The sequence below is a fragment of the Phascolarctos cinereus genome, unplaced genomic scaffold, assembly GCF_003287225.1.
Source record: "Phascolarctos cinereus isolate Bilbo 61053 unplaced genomic scaffold, phaCin_HiC Scaffold_2;HRSCAF=192, whole genome shotgun sequence".
NCBI classification, from domain to species: Eukaryota; Metazoa; Chordata; class Mammalia; order Diprotodontia; family Phascolarctidae; genus Phascolarctos; species Phascolarctos cinereus.
The window spans coordinates 242,961,610-242,983,367 of record NW_027555625.1 but is presented as its reverse complement, the minus strand read 5'-3'; the positions used below and the strand labels follow the sequence as shown (position 1 = coordinate 242,983,367).

Genomic DNA, 21,758 nt, shown 5'->3' with positions numbered 1-21,758 from the left:
ATAACAGATTTAGTTTCCTATGCAATCCACTTATTTTTTCTTTTCTACTTTGAATATGGAAGTACAGCTCTGTAGTAAAGATATATTATGGATTGGGATTAAAACCTCCAACCTGACTTCAAATCCAGAGCTCTTTCACTATATTATACTACCCCTGAATCTATTTTCCAGGTAAAGTTCATTATCCAGGTAAATTACATCACTGTACCTTCAAAAAAGTTGGCATTTGGCTTATATGACAACTCATATTAATTGAATACTTTTGTCACAACAATCCACAAAGGTAGGTAGTGCAAACAATATTAATGTTCATTTTATAAAGGAAGAAACTAAAGTTCAAATATGCAAAATGAAGTTTATCAGCATATAACTATTAAGTGGCAGCACCAGGGCTTTAATGCATTTCTTCTGATTCCCAGGAAAGCACTGCACTTTCTCTGTCCCAGGCTTCCCAATGCTCCAGGCCTCTCCCTAGTAGCAAGTTAACAATAACTCTGGGAGTAGGAACCCATTGCTTATCAAGCAAACTGAGTCCTAGTGCAAGCACTGCCCCACCTAACTTTGTGACTTTGGTCATCAGTTTCTCCATCTGTAAATTAAAGGGGAAGAGGACTCAATGATTCCCAAGATCCAACACTGGTATTACTCTGTCATCGAACCCTTTAAGATTCACACCCAAACAGGGTTCTGTGTAGGTGTGTATTTGCCAGTTAGGAAAATTAAGCTTCTCCAAACTTCCAAAATATTTAGCAATTACCAAAGGTTTTAAACAGCAAATACATTTGGCAGCGTCCAGCTGTCCCTGCTTTTGTCATTAGGGCAACCTCCTTCTGCAGGGCTAGACCAAAAGATGAGAAAAAAGTGACTTGAGGAACTTCAGAAAATGAAGTATAAAGTTTTCAGGTTGGTGGAAAAAAAAAGAGGGAAGAAAAAAATCCCATTATGTTGCAGCAACACCAAGCTGGGGTGGGGTGAGTGTGGGGGTGGGGAGCAGCAATAAAGTAACACCTCCCCAGATCTGTTGAAACCTTTCAAAAAGGCTGTGCTAAGATATATAGTTCAAAGCTTGTGGCAACAGTAGTTCAACACTATGCCAATGATTCTCAACTCTACCTCTCTCGTCTCAAACTTTCTATGAACCTCCAATCTCTCATCCACAACTGCCTTTCCAACATCTCAAACTGGATCTCCAAGAGATATTTTCAACTCAACATGTCCAAACTTGAACTCATTTTCTTTACCCTTAAATCTAACCCTCCCTATTACAAGAGAGGCAATACCATCCTTCCAGACCCTCAGGCTCCCAACTTTGGTGTTATCCTCAACTCCTCACCCACACCCATATTCAATATGTTGCCAAAGCCTGTCGATTTTACCTCTGCAACATCTTTCCATTGTGCCCCCTTCTCTCCTCTGACACTGCCACCACCCTAGAGCAGGCCCTCAACCCTGAAGGCCTAGACTATTGCAGAGGCCTGGTGGGTCTTCCTGCCTCAAGTTCTGCCCACTCCAATCCATTCTCCTCCATTCAGTTACCAAAGTGATTTTCTTAAAGCCAGGTCCCATCATATCACATTCTGCCCCTCCCCCCCCCAAATCCCAGGGGCTCCCTCTCACCCCCTGGATCAAATACAAAATTCTGTTTGGCATTCAAAGCCCTTCATCAGCTAGCCTCCCTCTGCTTTCTGGTTTTCCTCCCACCTACTCTTTGATCCAGTGACACTGGCCTCCTGGCTATTTCAGAAACAAAACACTCCATTTTTTTCTTGTTATCCTTTGTGTATTGAACACTCTGCCTCCCGACCTCCCAGGCTTCCTTCAAGTCCCAACTAAAATCTCATCTTCTACAGGAAGCCTTCCACACCCTCTCTTAATTCTAGCGCCTTCCCTTTGTAGGTTACTCCCTATTTATCTTGTATATAGCTCACGTGTACATATGTTTCTTCACTGTCTTCCCCATTAGATATTAAGCTCCTTGAGGGCAAGGACTGTCTTTTTTTCTTCCTTTTGTATGCCTAGGGATTAGCCTAGTGTCTGACATATAGCAGGTGCTTAATAAATAATCCTGATTCACTAATTTAACACCATCTAGGTATGGACAAGAAGTCAGCTCTGGCCAGGTTCTTTGGGGCGTTTGCTCCTTCTGTCCTCCCCAGCTCCCAATACCCCGTGAGTACCACCTCGTTAATCTCGAGAACTGAGATCTTCCCCGTCGCACAAGGATTCTCCCTCAACCGGAGCAAAAGCACTAGGATAGATGCACGTGGCTCACGACACAGAGCATTCGAAGGCGCCTGCGCGTCCACCGGGAGGCCAGCCGGAGGAAGGGCAGGCGTACAAGAGGCGGGGCTAGAGGCACGATGCGTGAGGGGCGGGGCAAGGAGTCACGAGGGCGGCGCGGGAAAGCAAACGGTCGTAGGCCGTCGTTGTCGCGAGCGAGATGGAGAGGGTGTCCACCGGTGGAGCCCTGATGGTGGTGCACTGTGTGTGTCTGTTCTGGTCGGTCTTCGCGGTCACCCAGAATGTGGGGCTGACGAACGACCTATACCTGGAGATGAAAAGAACCTTCGGAAGCCCCTGGAAGTACCTGACTTTTCTCAACCAGGTTTGGGGCGTCAGGGGCCCGTCTTAACTCTTTCCGCCGCAGCCATTTTTTCCCCCTTTCCCAACATCGGTAGTAATTCAGGGACTCGAAAAGACGCAGCCCTGTGTTTAACCCAGCAAGTGCGGATCAAGTGGCTACTAGTTGTAAGGCTGTGGGAGCTGGAAAAAAAAAAAGAAAAGAAAAAAAACCGTGCTTGCCTCTTCGCCCCCGGAAGGATTGGAGTAGGGTCCTTACATTGCACTAGAGAAAAAAGACGGCACGAAAGGGAAAGCGGGGTGGTTCAGTGGGAAGCACTGTCTGCTGTCAGGGGCACCACCTCTGACCTTTACTACCTGTGTAACCTAGGGCAAGTTATTAACACCTCCCTGGACCTCACCTTCTCCATCTGTAAAATAAGTCTAGATGGGCTCTGAGGTTCCAGTTGCTAGCTCTCTGATCTTATCATTCAGATAGGTAAATGCAAAGTGACTGGAGAAGGGAGAGGGCACCAACCTCTGGAAGATGAGGAAGGGATTCATGGAGGATGATCCTTAGCCCTTAGAAACTGTCATCCCTTCCTGAGGTTATGGCTGGATGAAACTTCTCATTTGCTCGCTTTTCCCCAGGCTGTGTGAGATGAGGCTCCAGCCACTACTGAATCTTCCTCCTTAGTGTCATAACCTACTCCTCCTGGCCTGATATTGTTGGTAGAGTTCTGGACTTCAGTCCAGGGAGTTCAAAATGTAGGACGTTTAAATCAAAATACTCTTCTCCCTTACCTCCCTTACAGCTTACTAGCTGTGTGGCCCTGGGCAAGTCACTTAACCTCTTTAAGTCTCAGTTTCTTCATCTGTAAAATAGGGATAATATACCCTACTACAGAGTTGTAAGGATCAAATAAAAGAATGTATGTAAAACCTTTGCAAAGCTTAATTTTTGCATTCATGACACTTAAAAATGTCATGAAAATGTCAGTTATTATGACTAAGGGACTCTCTTCAATCTAGACCAGCTTCGTATGAAGTTTAATTGGCCCTGAGAGACTCAAGAACTGGAAGGTGTTTGTCTCTCTGTCTCTCAAAACCCTATGATCAAGGGCAAGTCATTTAACCTTTTTGAAGCCCAGTTTCTTCATCTGTGAAATGGGGAAAATAGTACTTTTTGCACCCCCTACTTCATAAGGTTATGTGGAAAGAATTTTGTAAACCAAATAAATATGAACTGTTACTATCTAGTGCAGGGCTGCCAGAAGATTGCAAACAGCAACTGAGAATTTATTCTTTTAATATTATGCCATTGTTTGGCTTCTGTTTTTCAAACCACGTAACTACCTAGAATCAAAGGCCCTCCATCAGATATTCCCATCTACCACTAACACCTGTGGTTATGTAACTGCCTGCCACATAGAAGGCACTGTTAGAGTTACTAGAAGTACAGAGGTTTTAGAGTATCTGACATTAAAAATATATATATATTCTAGTTGAGGAGGTAAGACATAAAAAATAAACAATACAAGGTATTCCTTGTAGTCCAAGTCCTCATTTTTCTACTAAATCAGGTTTGCAACCTAGGAGTTATCCTCTATTCTTTATTTGCCTTTATAATCCACCCACCTCCATATCCAATTAGTTGCAAATATCTACCTCCACAAAATCTCTCCCATTCATCTTCTCTCCATTCAGCTACAACCATCCTAATTCAGGTCTTTCTCACTTCCTACCAGGACTGGAGCATATAGCCTTCTAATCCCTTCATTCAGTCTCTGCCCTTTCCAGTCCACCCTCTACAAATTTTCCAAATTGATATTCACAGAAAATTTGAGAGTTGGCTTCTGCAGTTATCTAGTCCAATCCGTATCCAAAGGGAATTCTTACTATATCATACCCAACAAATGGTTATCTATTCTCTACTTAAAACCCTCCAAGGCTAGGGAGCCTACCACCTTTCGAGGCCACCCATTCTACTTTTGGTCAGATCTAACTGTTAATGAAGTTTTTACTGACAACAAACCTAAATTTGGTCTTTGTAACTGCCACCCTTCACTTCTAGTCAAACTTGGGACCAAACAGAAAAGTTAAATCCCTTCTCAGCATGATAGCCCTTTAAATACTTGAAGATTGCTGTCATGTTCCCTCTGAATCTTCTGTTCTCTAGGATGAACATGTTCAGTTTCATCAACTGATTGTCATATGTCATGAACTTAAAGCCCTTCACTCTTCTAGTAGTCTTTAGACACTCTCTGACTTATTAATGCCATTCCTTATTGAACTGTAGCAATCAGAACTGAAACAATACTTCCAAGAGAGCTGATGAGAAGAAAGAATAGTGGGACTGTCAGTCTTATTATTTTTGGAAGCTATACTTAATGCAGCTTATGATCACATTAATCACATCTGATTAATATTAAGATTTTGGTCCACTAAAACCCCAAGATCTTTTTAAAACAAATGGCTGTCTAGTGATTGCTCTCCCATCTTATACTTATGAAGTTGATTTTTTGTGATTATTGAGTTTCATCTTCAATTAATAAATCATTTATTAAGTGCTGATTATGTGCTGGGCACTGTGCTTGTGCCAGAGATAAAAAGATAAAAATGAAACAGTTCTTGCCCTTGAGGAGCTTATATTCTATATTGAGGGAGACAACAGGTACATACAGAATATTGGTATGTACAAAATAAATTCAAGATAATTTCAGAGAGGAAGGCAGTAGCAGCTGGCTGCTGAACTGAGAAAAGACTTCCTTAGAAAGTGGCACATGAGCTGAGTTTCGGAGGAAATGTATTCTAAGAGACAGAAATTAGGAGGGAGTGCATTCCAAGCGTGAGGAAAAATGGCACAGAGATGGGGGGTGAAGTATCACTTGTGAAGAATAGCAAGAAGGCTAGTTTAGCCAGGCCACAAAGTACAGGAAGGAAAATAATACATAAAATGGTAGAAAACATAGAGACCAGGTTGTGAAATGCTTTACTTGCCAAGCAAAGGACTTTATATTTAAATCCTTGCAGTAATCATATTAGCAGTTGTATGGAGGAAGGATTGGAGTAGGAAGAGACTTGAGACCTGGAGAACAATTAAGAGTATTACAATAGTCCAGATGTGAGTCAATGAGGGCCCCAACTAGGGTGGTGGCCTGTGAATAGAAAATAAAGAATGGATATGAATGTTGTGGAGGTTGAGTTGGTAAGGTTTGACAACTGATTGTATATGTGGGGTAAGGAAGGATGAAAAATCAAGGGTAACCCTGAAGTTGTAAAGCTGGCTCCCTAAAAGGATAGCGATGCCCTCTAGAGAAACAGAGAAGTTCAGAAGAGTGGTGGGTTTTGGGGGAAAAGATTTTGTGTTATGTTTTGGACATGTTGTATTTGAGATGCCTACTGTACATCCAAATTAAAATATCCAATAGGCAACTGGGAGTGTATGGCCAAGTTCAGGAGAGATACTAGGGTTAGATATATACAGGTCTGAGAGTGATCTAAATAGAGATGATAATTGATCTTTTTAGAGCTGTTGAAGGCAGAAAGTGAAAGATTGTCTTAGGTTTTTCTAGCCTAGGACAGAGCCTTAGCCAAGATACCTGAGAAGGAAGGCTCAAACAGGTAGGAGAACCAAATAGAAGAAGAGAAACCAGAGTTGTGAAAACACACAAGAGAATATCCAAGAAGAGTGAGTGGTCAACAGTGCCAAATGTTACAGAGAGCTCAAGAAAGATAATGATTGAGAAAAAGCCATCAAATTTGGCAGTTAAGGGATCACCCATAACTTTGGAAAGAACAGTTTTACTTGAATGAAGGCAGAAGCCAGATTGCAAAATGTTGAGAAGCAAGTGATAGAGGAGATGGTTATACAGCAGATAGATTGGGCTTGGAGGCTTACAACCTAGAAATCCTGGATTCCTGACTCTGTCTCATCCCCCAAAACCAATTTGTTGCCAAGACCTCTTGATTTCACCTTTGCAACATCTCTCCAGGTTTTGTGGATCTCTCATGTTTTCTTTCAAATATATTCAATAGTGATTTAACAATCACAACTCCCATTTCCTTCAGTATTCAGGGATGCAGTTCATATGAGCCTAGTGACTTGATTTCATCAAAGGCAGCCGAGTGCTCAGCTAGATGGTACAGTAGCTAGAGCTCTAGATTTGGAGTCAGGAAGATCTGAGTTCAAATCCAGACTCAGATACTTACTAGGTAAAGTAGTCACTTAACCTCTATCTGTCTCAGTTTTCTAATCTCTAAAATGGGGCTAATAATAGCATCTACCTCCCAGGGTTGTTGTAAGGATCAAATGAGATAGTGTTTATAAAGCACTCAGCACAGTGCTTGGCACATGGTAGGTTTTTAATTTCCTTCATGCCATCTCTTGTCTACATGCCTTTGTACATCTTGTCCCTCATCCTTCAAATGTTCTCTCTTCTTACTTCCACTTCTTAGAACCTGTAGTTCCTTTTAAGACTTAGCTCAAAGGCTGCCACATTCAAGGGCCTTCCTGATTCCTCCAGTAGTTATTACACTCCCTCCACTTTCTTTGTATTTACTTTCTATATGGAGAGTAACTTACTTCTAAAAACACCTCATTTACACTGTATCTTATATACTTATAGTTGTTTGCATGTTGTCTCCACCATTAGAATGGAAGCTCTTAGAGAATATCTTTTGGGTCGTGTGACCAGTAAGTTGGAGGACTAGACATTTGCTCTAATCCTCACAACCTCTGAAGCCTTTCCAAAACAAATTATGTACCACAGATAAAGCATCTTTAGCTATCTCCATGGTGATACCTGGAACCCAAAAGAAGCTTTAAAAAGAACACATGAACTAATACCTAATTTGAGCTCACTCAGCAGCCCCTTGTCTACTGACTTTTATGCTACTAGCAGCAAGGCTGCATTAGCTAACCCAAGGACCTGACCAGTGAGCTAGCAACAACATCCAATTCCACACCCTGGTTGTCTGTCTGTCTGTGTCTGTCTGTCTGTCTGTCTGTCTGTCTGTCTCTCTCTCTCTCTCTCTCTCTCTCTCTCTCTCTCTCTCTCTCTCTCCCTCTCTCCCCCCCTCTCTCTCCCCTCTCTTTCCCCCTCTCTCTCCCCCTCTCCCCCTCTCCCTCTCTCCCTCTCTCTCCCTCTCTCCCTCTCTCCCTCTCTCTCTCTCTCTCTCTCTCCCTCTCTCCTCTCTCTCTCCCTTCTCTCTCTCTCTCTCTCTCTCTCTCTCTCTCTCTCTCTCTCCCTCTCTCCCTCTCTCTCCCTCTCTCTCTCTCCCTCTCCCCTCTCTCTCTCTCTCTCATGCTATATAGATCCAGGTTCCAGGCTGAGAAACTTTACTGGCCACAATAGCAAGACAGCACTGCACCAGTATTCTGTACTACAAAAGATCTCTGCAGGACAGCAGAGGAACACAGAGGGGAAAAGAAGCCTATATATCTGGCCTTAGTATAATGACCCCTTATTTCCTGACCATTGCCACCTTCTTCTTCAGAGCCTGAAAAACTCAAATTATGTAAATAAAACCTGAAACACCAGTTTGGCAGCCCTCTGAATTGCCAGTGTAGGTCCAAATAACTGAGGAAGAGAGGGAGACAGTATACCATGGGAGAGACAGAGAGAGTGACTCTGTGACACTCTACTAAGCCAGAGGGAAAGCCCACCATCCAGCTGGGGCCAGTTCTATTCCATCTAAAATCACTTGGAGCAAAACCATGAATTGCCCAGAGTGGGAAGAGGCTGAGATGCTTTGAGATCCAGCCCCCAGGGAAACCATTAGAGGGGAGAGAGGCAGAAAGTGAGCAATAGGGGAAAATAAAGGGAAGAAAGATTGGAATTAACAAAGCTCTCTGGAAAAAATAGTGAAAGATCTCGAACATAAGCAAATAAAAGGAAAAACCTTAATGCAAAAGGAAATATGGCTTTCAGAGCCATTTCAGGCATCTATGAATAAATACTCCAAAATGAAAGAAAATGATTACCTCCTATCAGATAGATAATCTTGCATATAACTAGTTATTTACATGTTGTCTCTCCTATTAGAGTGTGAGGTTCTTGAAAAGATTCATTTTACTTTCTCTATATCCCCAGTACTTAGTACAGTGCCTAGCACATAGTACACTTTAAAAAATTCTTGTTGACTGACTAATGAGGAGCGTATAAAATTAATATAAGTAAATAGTACTATAGGACAAAAATAGGGTTGGAAGACACCAATGTATTGAGGAAAGACTATCATAAGGGGTAGATATATAGATTTTAAAATATAAAAATTAGTTCCTCACTTTTCATCAAGTAACTTAGCATTTACTCTTAAGTCAATAAAATCATTGACTTTTATTTTTAGGAAAAAATTGAAGCCACTTTCTAATGTATGTGGTTTCATTGTTGCTTTTTTTTTAGATTCTTCAAATTGTGTTATTTGTAATCTGTGTCATTCATGATGTAATTTATATATGCAACCCTACTAGAAGGAAGGGACTACCTGTCCACTTAGTGAATGTTCGAGATTGGATGTTCTCAGTGCTAGTATTTCCCATTGGCACAGTAAGTATATTCATCTGAAATATTTTTGATCCTTTTCAGTCAATTTATAAAGAATTACTCAATTAGGAAAATAAAACAGCGTAGAACTTTATAACTTGTAAAGCACTTTCACATGTTACCTTGTTTCACATCTATATAGTACTTGAATATATACAAAATAATTTCATCACAACAACCTTGTGAAATAGGCAGGTTAGGTAATATTATCATCCCTGTTTTGAAGCTAAAAAAACTTGGGCTCAGAGGTTAGATGGTTTGGCCAAAGTCACATTGTAGAAACATTATGGGGTATTAGAAAGAATACTGGGTTTGGAATCAGACAGTGTGGGCTAAAATCCTGGTTCTGTCACTTATTACCTGTTTAACTTAAGATAAGTCACTTAATCTCCCTGAGCCTCAATTTCCTTATGTATAAAATGTAATCTATAAAATGAGGGCGTTGGACTAGAATCTGGGGTGGGGAACCTGTGGCCCTCTAGGTCCTCAAGTGTGGCCCTTTAACTGAATCCAAACTTCACAGAATACATTCTCTTAATAAAAGGATTTGTTCTGTAAAACTGGGACTCAGTCAAAAGGCCCCACCCAAGGACATAGAAGGCCACATGTGGCTTCAAGGCTATAGGTTCCCTGACTAGATGATCTCTAGGGCCACTTCCAACTGTACATCTGTGATCCTACAATTTATACTCCAAAGGTTAAGGACATCAGTGGTGATTATATACAAAATTACTTTTCATGTATATTATGAGCGTTCTTTTCCTGTATTTTGTCTGAAAATCTGCAAAAGAACAATCATAGTTCATTCTATTTCCTTCTGCTTAGTGGATTTGTGTTCTTGGGAAGTGACAAATTGTAAATTTTCATGGAAGGATTATCACATTTCTTTAAGCAAATTTTTTATTTCAGTTTGTAGTTTTTACCTTCTGGATTCTCTATGCCTTTGATCGAAAATTTATATTTAACCAAGAGTTAGATGGAATCTCTCCAAGTTGGGTCAATCATTTCATAGTAAGTAGTATTTTCTTAGCTTGGTCTGATACTCTACTTTCATTTAATACTTTATCATCTAAAACAAAGGTGCTTAATCTGGCATTCCTGAGGGGTTTTTTTAACTTTTTGAGAACTCTGTTTCATCAAAATTGCTTTCCTTTGTGTTTCTGTGTATTTTATGCATTTAAAAAACATTCTTAGAAGGGGTTCATAGGCTTCAACAGACTGCAAAACAGGTCCATGAGACAAAAAGAAAGGTTAAGACCTACTCCCCCAGTCTAAAGGATATGCAATTTATTCTTAGCTTCATTTATTTTTATAAAAAAAAAATTATAAGCTAGTTGACATGACTGCTTTTGTTAATTTTTTTGTTTTAAGTAATATGTCATATTGTGAGCACTAGAAAATGATATATGGTGAAATTGGAAAAAGTATTTCCCTTATTTCCACTATTTATTGAAAAATAAAATATAACTGAATTGACTTGGGGAAATGACTTTAATCATACTTTAAAGACCAATCTAGTCAGTTAGTCAATAAACATTTATTAAGAGCTTACTACTACATTCCAGGCACTGTGCTAGAAATCTTTTTTTTTTTGCTATCAAAATAAAAACAAATCCAATGTTGAAAAGTAATAAGGCAGTACTCTTAAAGAAGTTTTAATAGTAGATATAAGTAGATACTTGAAATAGTCCTGTTTTGAAGCAATGAAGCATATTTATGTTAATCTGTTATGTAGGCCTATTTTTCTGTCCATGTGTCATAGCTAAAGATCAAAAGCAAATTAACCACAAGAGAAAAGTAATTAGTAAAGAATAGTATAACCTGTCACTCAAAGCAGAGAATTTGGATTTACATACACTAAGTTCAGTCTTAGGGAGTTCTCTCTAAAAATCTCATCTTATATTTCCTCTACAACCAGCCCCACACATTTTGCCTAGAAACAATAGAATTTGGTTCATTTAGGTCTGCATAAAGGAGGAAAAAGGCCCACAGTTCTCATGTTTGTGTTACAGTAACTACCTTGGGCCCCACAATCTGAAGGCCAAGATATGTTACATTTCACCCCTCTCTTAAGGTTCTCTGGTACTCTTAAAAGGGTATTGAGGATATGTAAGCTCTATGTCACTGGCTCCAGTCTTCACTGATGATGTTCCCTCAATTTTAGGGGTCCCTTGTTCCCCAGTTCCATTTAAGCCCTTAACAGACTAGCTTTTGCAAAAGAATATTTAATTCAAAAGTATAATAAGAGCATATGGGGGAGCTAGGTGGCACAGTGGACAGAGCACTGGCCCTGGAGTCAGGAGGACCTGAATTCAAACCCAGCCTGAGACACTCGACACTTCCTAGCTGTGTGACCCTGGGCAAGTCACTTAACCCCATTGCCTAGCCCCCCCCAAAAAAAGTGTAAAAAAACCCCCAATATTGCTGTTATTGTGTACAATGTTTTCTTGATTCTGCTCATTTTATTCCTTATTTCATGCAATTATTTCCATGTTTTTCTAAGATTATTGAGATCATCATTTCTTATAACACAGTAGTATTCGACCACAATCATATATATATATACCACAACTTGTTTAGCCATTCCCCAGTTGATGGGCATCCCTGCAGTTTCCAGTTCTTTGCCACCAGAAAGAGAGCTTCTATAAACATTTTAGAACATATAGGTTCTTTTCCTTTTTTCCCCTAATCTTCTTGGGAAATTGACCTAGTAGTGGTATTGCTAGGTCAAAGGGTATAAGTAGTTTAATAACTCTTTGGGCATAATTCTAGCTCGGTCTCCAAAATCGTTGGATCAATTCACAATTCCACCAACAATGAATTAGTATCCCAATTTTTCCATATCCCCCCAACATTTGTTGCTTTCTCCTTCAATCATTTTAGCCAGTCTAGTAGGTATAAAATAATATCTCAAGGTTGTTTTAATTTGCATTTCTCCAATAATAATTTAGAGCATTTTTTCACAAATTGTTTTGATTCCTTCATTGGAAAATTGCCTGTTAATATCCTTTGACAATTTATCAATTGCGGAATGACTCGTATTCCTATAGATTTGACAAAGTTCATTATATATTTTTGATATGAGACCTTTATCTGATAAACTGTCTTTTAAAATTTTTTCTCCAGTTTCTGCTTTCCTTCTGATCTTGGCTACATTTGTTTTATTTGTACAAAACCTTTTTAATTTAGTGTAATTGAAAATATCCACTTTACACTTTGCTTTCTACCTCGTTTACTTATAAATTGTTATAAATGAGTTTCTTTGCTATTCTCTATGTGTGTTCATTGTGAAAGTGGTATTCAGTGGGAAAAGAGTCAAGCCTTGGATATGGAGCTTAGGATCCTCCTTCCTCCCCAAAATGACACAGTGACCAGAAGTTAGCTTGAACCTGACCATATCTCCTAGACCTAAACACTGTTTAAGGGATCAAATAGATATCCTTCTCTCCCAGCCTCTTGCTTCCTCTCCTGGCAAAAATGAAAGCCTACCTTGGAAAAGGGTAGAGAAAGAAGAGGCAAGAGATATCTCCCTCCTCTTAAGCCATACACAATGGCAGGGTTCTTTACCACAGGTAAAGCTACCTTACTACACATTTCAGGTGCCACTTACCCTTCTCTTATTGATATACCACATTTGAAAAACTACCTAGTAATGACCAAAACATCCACAAATTAATTATTTTTGTTTGCTTAATTATTTTATTTTGAATCAGCTAGTTTACTAAGTCTTAAAATTTGGAATTATATTTGAGTTGAATATGTCACATAATTTATACATCTTATCTGATGAGTCCATAGCAAAATGAATAAAATTGGCATTTTTTCCTATTTATATATCATGAATTTTTATTTTTCTAAGCAAATTGACTCAATGCTGTTTCAGATGTATATATATGCATATATGTACATATATACACACATATGTGTGCATATTTATTTTGTACCTATTTCTCAGAGTTTGTCTTTTTTATAATCATCCTAACAGATTTTTTAGGTTGGTAAGCATTCTGGCTAATGAATGCATAACTAATTAATGTTTGTTTTGTTTGTTATGTAATGATTTTGTGGTTTATATTTTATTTCTATTAATTGCTTAGTATTGGTAAGCAAGGGTATTATTTTTGAAAATGATTTGTTCTGCTATATTTTAATTTTTAAGAAATTTTGAAGGATGAGCCAAAAATAAAAAAATTTATTTCTAAAGTTTTCCCAATGTTTATTTTTTACTTCATCTTTTGTTATATAATGCTAATTTTAAAAGAGAGTTTTTCTTTATAAAGAAATTTTAAAATATAATTTCACACATATATCCTTTCCTCTCAATAGCACAAATACTTTTAATTGGGAGAAATAACTAGATTAATCAAAAATAATAGTATTTGATCACTAGGTTAATTCCTCTCCTCCCTACCCCCCAAACCTTTTTACTGACCCAAGGAGACACATACAAAGCACTGAACTTTTAAAAGAAGTGTTCTTATCTTTTTGTGTGTCATAGACCCCTTTGGTAGTCTGGTGAAACTTATGGACACCTTCTTAGAATAAGATTTTTCAATGCATATAATAAAATACATAGGATTACAAAGGAAACTGATTATAATGAAACAAATTATCAAAATATTTTTAAAACAAGCTCATGAACTCCAGTTAAGAGCCTAGGATTTAGAAAATGTGAGTGTAAGGTATCACATTCTTAGAGTTGCCTTTTTACTACTATATGTTTTTCAGAGAAAATATTTGGAAAGTAGAGGAAAGTAGTAAGATTTTAAAGCAACAAAAGTACATCAGATATGATTAGTGTTTTTAGGTTTATATTTCCATACTTATATACTTAATTTTTATTTTCAGCATACAACTGTATTGCCATTACTTCTCACAGAATTGATCATATGTCCCCATAAGTATCCTAGTAGAAAGAAAGGAGTGCTGGGACTTACCATCTTTGCATCTGTATACATTATATGGTAGGAATTACTTTGTTTTCACAAATAATCTAGACTGGTACAGTATTCTGAGATAAATCTAATGTGAAAGTCAAATTATATGCAATGTCAGTATTTGTCTTAATATCATATTTAACTAGATTTGTTCCAAGACCAGAAAGCCACTACATAAAAGAGAGAGGTGACAAAGTACTAAACAAATGCTTAATGTATTTCTTGGGAAGTATATTAAGGATAAGCATTGATTATTAGGATATTCTACTTCTCAAACCATTGTCTAAAAGCAAAAATTTCACCACTTTATTTTAAAAAGCTTTAGAAGTAGAATCTATTGAAGCAATGCTTTACGTTAAAGAATAATATAGATTCACAGTTTTATAAACACTGAAACAAGGGTTTGCTTTGTTTTATTATGTGAATGCCTCAAAAAACCCATGATTTTACATCATGTATAGATCTTCCTACCATATACATTGCAAGCCCCTCCCCCTTATCTTAGCATACAATTTCATAACTTGCTGTGGCCAAAAAAATGCATCGTAAAGAGAAATCAATCTGGAAATAATAACTGTATTGTGAAATAATAGCTATATTATGAAGATATTTAAATGCCAAATAGAGGAATTTGTCTTTTATCCAAGAGCAATAGGGAGCAACTGTAGGGTCTTTTTTCCTTTTAAGCTGGAAAGTAACATAGTCAAACCTGTGCTACAGCAACATCACCTTGAGCAGTGAATGGTGGATGGATTAGAGAAGGGAGAGACTGGGAGAAGGTGATTGAAAAGGGGCAGGGAAAGCAATTGTGAGGCTATTGCAACTGTCCTGGAAAGATGTGATAAGAGCATGAACTAGATTGGTTGTGAACTATGTAGAGAGGATGAGAGATTTTGTGAAAGCAAATTTGGCAAGACATGGCACAATGAGACTGAACATTTGAGGATGACTGCAGGGATATAAATTTAGATTAAGAAAATTAAGTAAGTTAGGAAGAAGTTTAGAGGGAATAGTAGTAAGTTCCATTAATAATTTATTCCATTAGAACCTGTGATTGTTTTATCTGAGATGATATATTGCCTATCTGGTCATCTTCTTGGTAGCTAAATTAGTGTTACCCTTGAGGAAAAAAAAAGTGAGCTAACAAATTAATCTCTCTTATCTAAATTGGTAGTATCAAATAAATAATTGTTCATCTAAACAAATGTCAAACTCTAAAGTGATTATTATATATGTAATACCTCACTGTTTAGTCACATGTTATAAAGTTGGTTATAAAGTGGCAAACTGAATTTTTTAAAATTACAGGCACTTATTATTTCAAGTTATCTTATAATTTTTATATATAATAATTCAAATACTATTAAATTGTTCTATAAATCTGTCAGAGTATCTTTAAGTGGGATGTACTTATATCTTCTATTTGTATACCATACTTTTAATAGTAATGTTAAGTAATAATAGAAAAAAGAAAATGGTTACATTTCATCTCATGGTAATTAAAATGATTACTTTTTTTTTACAAATGAATAGGATTATTTCACAATTTAAGCATCTGTATTTAGCTTAAAAGATAGGAATATAATCTTATATTGCTATAGTTTCCTTATTCATCCAAGTAACTGGACTGAATGCATTAATAATAACAACAAGAATTTATATGGTGATTTAGGATTTGCAAAGCACTTTGCATATATTATCTCATTAATACCAACAACAACTCTATGAAGCAGATGCTATTATTATTCCCATTTTATAGATGAGGAAACTGAAACACAGAAAGGTGAAGTGACTTGCACAAGGTCACACAGCTATTTGAGGCAGGATTAGACATCAAGGTCTTCCTTACTCCAATTCCAACATTCTGTCCACTATACCTACCACCTAACTGTCAAGATAGTAATAGTTATGATTTACATAGTGTTTTAAGATTCACAAAGCACTTTACAAATATTATCGTTCTTCTTTTATCTTTATAACAACTCTAGGAGAGAGATGCTATTAACATCCCCACCTTACAGATAAATTGATTCAGAGGTCATGTGCTATATAATTTTAATTGGACTAATATCTCAATATTATTGTACTATTTCAGAGGTGTTGTGAACCACATTATAATGATGCTATTGGGAAGATCAGCCCATGCTTTACATAAACACAGTATATGAGGCAGCTATACATGTTGTTCATTGTAGGATGTGATTTAGAGTCATAGGATTTTAAAGCCAGCAAAGTACCTTAGATATCATCTAGTCCAGTTCCTCTCCTCTTTATTTTACAGAGGAGGAAACAGAGAGCCGGTGAGGTTAGATAACTTGCACGAGGTCATGAAGCAAATTAATAACAGTGCCAGAACTAATATTAACAGTAGAAATCTATCTTCCTAGGGCACATATCTAGAACATGACTGAAACCTGTGAAGACTTCTCAACCCTGATAACTTCTGGTAATTCATCTGGGCACAAATAATGTTATTTCCAGAAGGAGTCTAGGAGGCTAAGGATTATGAAGTCTTGGGCAAATAAGTGAAGACCTTAGGGATGGGTAGTGTTTTAATCACAGCCACCAAACATAGGCAAGGAATCCTAAAAAGAAAGATGGATTTGGGAAAGGGCCTATTTATTTACCTGATAACAGTATGAAATCAGGAAAAGAGATGCAAGGATATATGAGAGAATCTCTGAAGACCTGTCAGAAGAGATGACTACTACCTATTTGTGGGTAGAGTCATGTAGGCATTGTTGGGACGATTAGAAGGAACCTAGAAAGCACTGACAAAGTTGATATAAAGGCTTGAGCAAAAAAAAACCAAACAAACCTGAATATTATAAGAGCAATTGCCTGTTGAAGGTAAAATATAAAGGAGAGGGAAGCTAGATGGCACAATGGATAGAGCACTGGCCCTGGAAGTCAAGAGGACGTGAGTTCAAATGCAGCCTCAGACACATGATACTCACTAGCTGTGTGACCCTGGGCAAGTCACTTAACCCCAGTTGCCTGGCCAGAAATAAATAAATAAAAACAAACAAAAACACAAAGAAGAGGAAAGCTGATTCAGAAAGTTAACAGCTAATTAAGAGGAGGACTTACTAGCTGTGTGACCCTGAGCAAGTCACTTAACCCTGATTGCCTTGTGGGGGAGGGAGAAAGAAAAGGAAAAAAAATCTAGAGGCAGCTAGGTGATGTGGTGGTTAGAGCTCCAGCCTCGGAGTCAGGAGGATCTGAATTCAAATGCGGCCTCAAACACTTGACACTTTTAACCTCACCTAACCTCAGTTTTCTTGTCTGTAAATGAGGATAATAATAGCACTTACCTCCCAAGGTGGTTGTGAAGATCAAATAAGTTAATGTATATAAAGTTCCCTACAAATTTTTAAATGTCATATAAATGTTTCATTGTTGTCTTTTGTAATCAAAAAGACCAGAATGACATGATTATGTCATGGTTAATGTACAGTGTGTTTGACTATGGTTGATCAGACCAGTATGAACTCAAAATGCTCTACCATAGGTCAGGCTCAAATAGTCCTTATGAACATTTGGAATGGAGATGTCTCAATTTTTGAATCTCCCATTTCTTTTGAGCTACTGCAGTTCTGCTTTGCTCATTGAGCAGAGTGCCTTCTTTGATGCTAGTACACTGTGCTGGATGGTCCTGTGCCAGTGTCTTCCATATCTTACAAGCAATTCCAAAGTTCTTCTGACCTTAAGAGTATCCTTGTATGGCTTCTTCTGACCTCTTTGTGAGTGCTTGCCTTGTAGGAATTCTAGGTAAAATGGTCTTTTAGGCAAATATATATTTGGCATTTGACCATGACCAGCCCATTGGAGTTGCATTTTCTGCAGTAGGGTTTGAATACTTGGCAATTCAGCTCCAGAAAGGACCTCATTATCTAGTATCTTATCTTGCCAGGTGATCTTTAGAATATTCCTAAGACAATTCAAATGGAAGTGATTCAATTTCCTGGCGTAGTGCTGGTATACTGTCCAGGTTTCACATGTATACAACAACTAGGTCAGCACAACAGCTCTGTAGACCTTCAGTTTGTTAGGCAGTCTCAACCACACTTTCCTTCAGAGCCTCCCAAACACTGAGCTAGCTCTGGCAATGCATGTGTTAACCTCTTCGTCTATGTGTATGTCCCTGGAAAGTCCACAACATTCAAAATTTCTCCATTTGCTGTAACTGATGGTTCTGGGTATGGATGATTCTGTGCTGGCTGGTGGAGAACCTCTGCTTTCTTAGTGTTAATTGTCAGGCCAAAATTAGCACAAGCAGCAGAAAAGCCATATTCTGTTGCATCTGAGCCTCAGAGAAAGTTTCACATCTCCCTCCACTTTAATCTTAGCTTGTAACCTTTTTGAGTTAAATATTTTACCATCAGTGCAGTAGTTGATCTTGATGCAGCTTTCATCCTCGTTGAAGGCATCTGACAACAGCGCTGAAAACATCATACTAAATAGGTTGGGAGCAAGTACACAGCCTTGCTTCACTCCACTGGTGACTGGGAAAGCACAAGAGCATTTTCTATTATCCAGAACACATACAAGTATGCCATCATGGAACTAGCATACAATACTGGTGATCTTCTCCAGGCCACCAAATTTTTCCATGATTGTCCACAAGCCCTCAGTGACTGACAGTATCTAAAAGGCAGATTGATGAACGTTGTGTATAGATCTCTGTTCAGCTTCTGGCATTAGTTCTGGAGTTGTTGGGCAGCAAACATCATATCTACCATTCCTTGACCCTTTCTGAAGCCACACTGACTCTTGGGTAAGATGTCCATCTTCCAGGCAAAAGATCAGCTGATTAAGAAGAACTCTAGCAGGAATCTTGCCAGCAATGACTAAGAGATAATCACCACCCCACCTTCCACCCTTCTACTCCACCCCTGCCCTCCCCCAATTGTCACAGAACAACCTATTTTCTTTTCTTTTATAAAGATGGACAACGGAGGCATCCTTGAACCCATGGAGGATACGTCGTCTTGCCATATAACTCAGAAGATTTCAGTCAGCTTTTGTATGAATGGTGAACCCCCTTCCTTGTAAATATCAGCTGGAATAGACTCAGCACCAGGTGCTTTGCCACAGGAGAAGAGCCTAATGGCATTCAAAACCTCTTCTTCAGTTGTAAGTTTGTCTAGAGAGGGACTGACTTCAGCCTGATGTGTATGATAAGTAACTTTGGCATTGGTTCATGATGGTCTGTTGAGAACTTATGGAAGTATTCAGCCTGCCTCTACAGGCTCATGTCTTTATCACTAATTAATGTGGCTCCATCAGCACTGAGTTCTTGAGATGTACTATAGATCTTTGGCCCATAAATAGCATTTAGGGCCTCATAAAAGTGCTTTGGATTGTTGCTGTCAGTGTAAAACTAAATTTCATCTGCCTTCTTAACTGAGTCAAGAATCCCGCATCTCTCTAGGCTTTGCTTGCACTTTACTTTTGATGGACAAACTGTCCTGCTAGAAATCCCCATCATTTTCATCAGTCCTGATGTTTGTGAGTGTTCTGGCCCAAATGAGTAGGTGCAGTGCTGTACACTAAATCTCGGAAAGCTACTCACTCCTTTTTGCTCCATTGTTGCCAATCATGTATTGATTCAGCTTTCCCTCTGAGTTAGCAACAAACTTCACACATGGAGAAGCATTCTAATCTGGTGATATTAAGTCTTCTGCCTTGGGGCCCCCACTTTTGTTAAATGCAAATGTTTAACTTGGAGCGGATAAGTCTGTGTCTGTCAAGCACTCAGCACCACATACTGTCTTTGTCACTCTCACCTTCTGTCGTCTCTTCTTACAAAGATGTGGTTTTTAAATGCCAGTGTTTGCTACAGGGTGCATCCAAGAAGTTTTATTGCTTTTAGGTAAATAAAAGGTAGTGTTGGTGATGAGATACACAAGTGTTCAGTAGTAAGTGACCATTGCTGTTGCTGTTTCCAGCTCCATTCCTTCCTCCAGGACTCCCTGCCATACCTGGTATCTGAGCCTACTCTGGCATTAAAGTCAGCCAGAATTACAAGCTCATTGCCTTTTGGCACATTGATGATGAGGGTCTCCAGGTCTTTGTAAAAATTTTCTTTGATCTCATCAGGGTTCGACATGGTGGGAGCATATGCATTGATGATGGTGGCATGGCACTTTCCTGCAAGTGGAAATCGTCTTGTCATGAGCCTATCATTCACTTCTTTTGGGAGGCACACAAGCTTGTTAATTAGATTAGTTGTGATCACAAAATATACACCAGCTTCAGAGCACTCCCCATCACTGCAGCCACTCTAGAAAAAGGTATCCCGCTCTGTCTTCAGTAAACTGGCCTTTATTTAACACCCTTGTTTCACTCAGGACTGCTATTTGGATGTGATACCTGATGAGTTCTCTCACAAAGAGCTGTTCATCTTTCAAGTCTACTGGATTTCATGTTGTCCATAAGCGTGCACACATTCCCTGTACCAGTGGTGAGTGGAATCATCGCAAAAGTTTTTGTACATTTTTTGTGTTTCAGCTGAAGGGTAGGATCCCCACCTGCTGGGTAAGCAGGCCAAGGTAAAATTAGGTGAAGCAGACAATTTTTAGGGCATGTTTTCTAGCTCCTTCCTCACACCAGAGGTAAGCAGTACAGTCATTAAAGGTTGCTCAGACACCTAAGGGGCTGCCAAATCCCAACATTGCTTCAGTCTAGTGAGAAGACAACTCTATGGTCAAGGCTACTTTTGTGCAGGATTTTGACTATAGCTATATTTTGACTATAGCTTCCAGTGTATCCATACCTGCTTTATCACTTGCCCATCACCACAGGACTTTGAGGTAGGTAAAAATGGTAAAATGGCATGGATGACATCTTTTTCCTTGTGCATAAATTGGATTTAAGTGAGGTAGAGTTGTGTGAAGTCATTGGCTTCACTATCTCTTCCAGAGTCATTGGAGTCTAGTAGCAAGAAAAGTCAAGACGACTGGTGATGGCTTGGGATGCAGTGGATGACTTTGGCATCTTTTGATGTTTAACCAAGCTCTAAGTGCTCCACAGCGCCTTCTTCTACTGCTTTCATGTCCTGTAGAATAAATTATTCATACCCGCCTATGGGGTGGAAACCCCCTTAATTCACCAAGGTGTTAGAGGCCCATTAGTTTCCCTCAGCCTGGTATGGTTCATCTGCCAAAACGGTTTTACTGGGGTGTGGCTAATGCGTATGCTACAGCTTCTTGGAGCCCCAGGTGAGACTTGGGTGGTGGGTGGATACCAGAGGTGGGAAGCAGCCCTGAAAAGGACTTGGCAACCCTCACCCCAGAGGTACTAATCTTTCCTTAACACCCTGTACAACCTAGCTACTATTAGATGCCATAGAGAGTAGCTTCAGTAGCAGGAATAGCTATAAATACCTAGAAACTGACAGGCAGATTAAATCCATGAAAGGAGCAAGTAAAAAAAAAAAAAGACATGACCTCAAACATCTATTCAAAAATGTACAAGGTTTAGACAACAAGTAAAGTGAATAGAGGAGGCAAATTTAAACTCACAGCTATTACTGAGACTCATGGTGGATGAGACCCATGACTAAAGTTACTCTGGATGATTTATTATATTCAAAAGACACAGGATAGTCAAAAGGGTGGGGAGAGGAGAAATGAGTACATTTTATCTTATAAAGATGTATTTAAATGAGGAAATCCAGAAACAAGAAAGTGGTAACGTTAAGAAGAGGAAT

The 21,758-nt window shown here is 38.8% G+C and overlaps 1 protein-coding gene across 1 annotated transcript in view; it reads left to right on the top strand.

The window, feature by feature from the left end:
- Nucleotides 1-2,404: 2,404 nt before the first annotated feature.
- LOC110205096 (androgen-induced gene 1 protein-like) overlaps nt 2,405-21,758 on the top strand; it is a 36,257-nt gene continuing 16,903 nt past the window's right edge. The window contains exons 1-4 of the mRNA XM_078149070.1: nt 2,405-2,605; nt 8,967-9,110; nt 10,017-10,118; nt 13,956-14,071. Of these exons, the coding sequence (XP_078005196.1) occupies nt 2,441-2,605; nt 8,967-9,110; nt 10,017-10,118; nt 13,956-14,071 (527 nt within the window). The 5' untranslated portion in view covers nt 2,405-2,440. The remainder of the gene's footprint in view (nt 2,606-8,966; nt 9,111-10,016; nt 10,119-13,955; nt 14,072-21,758) is intronic.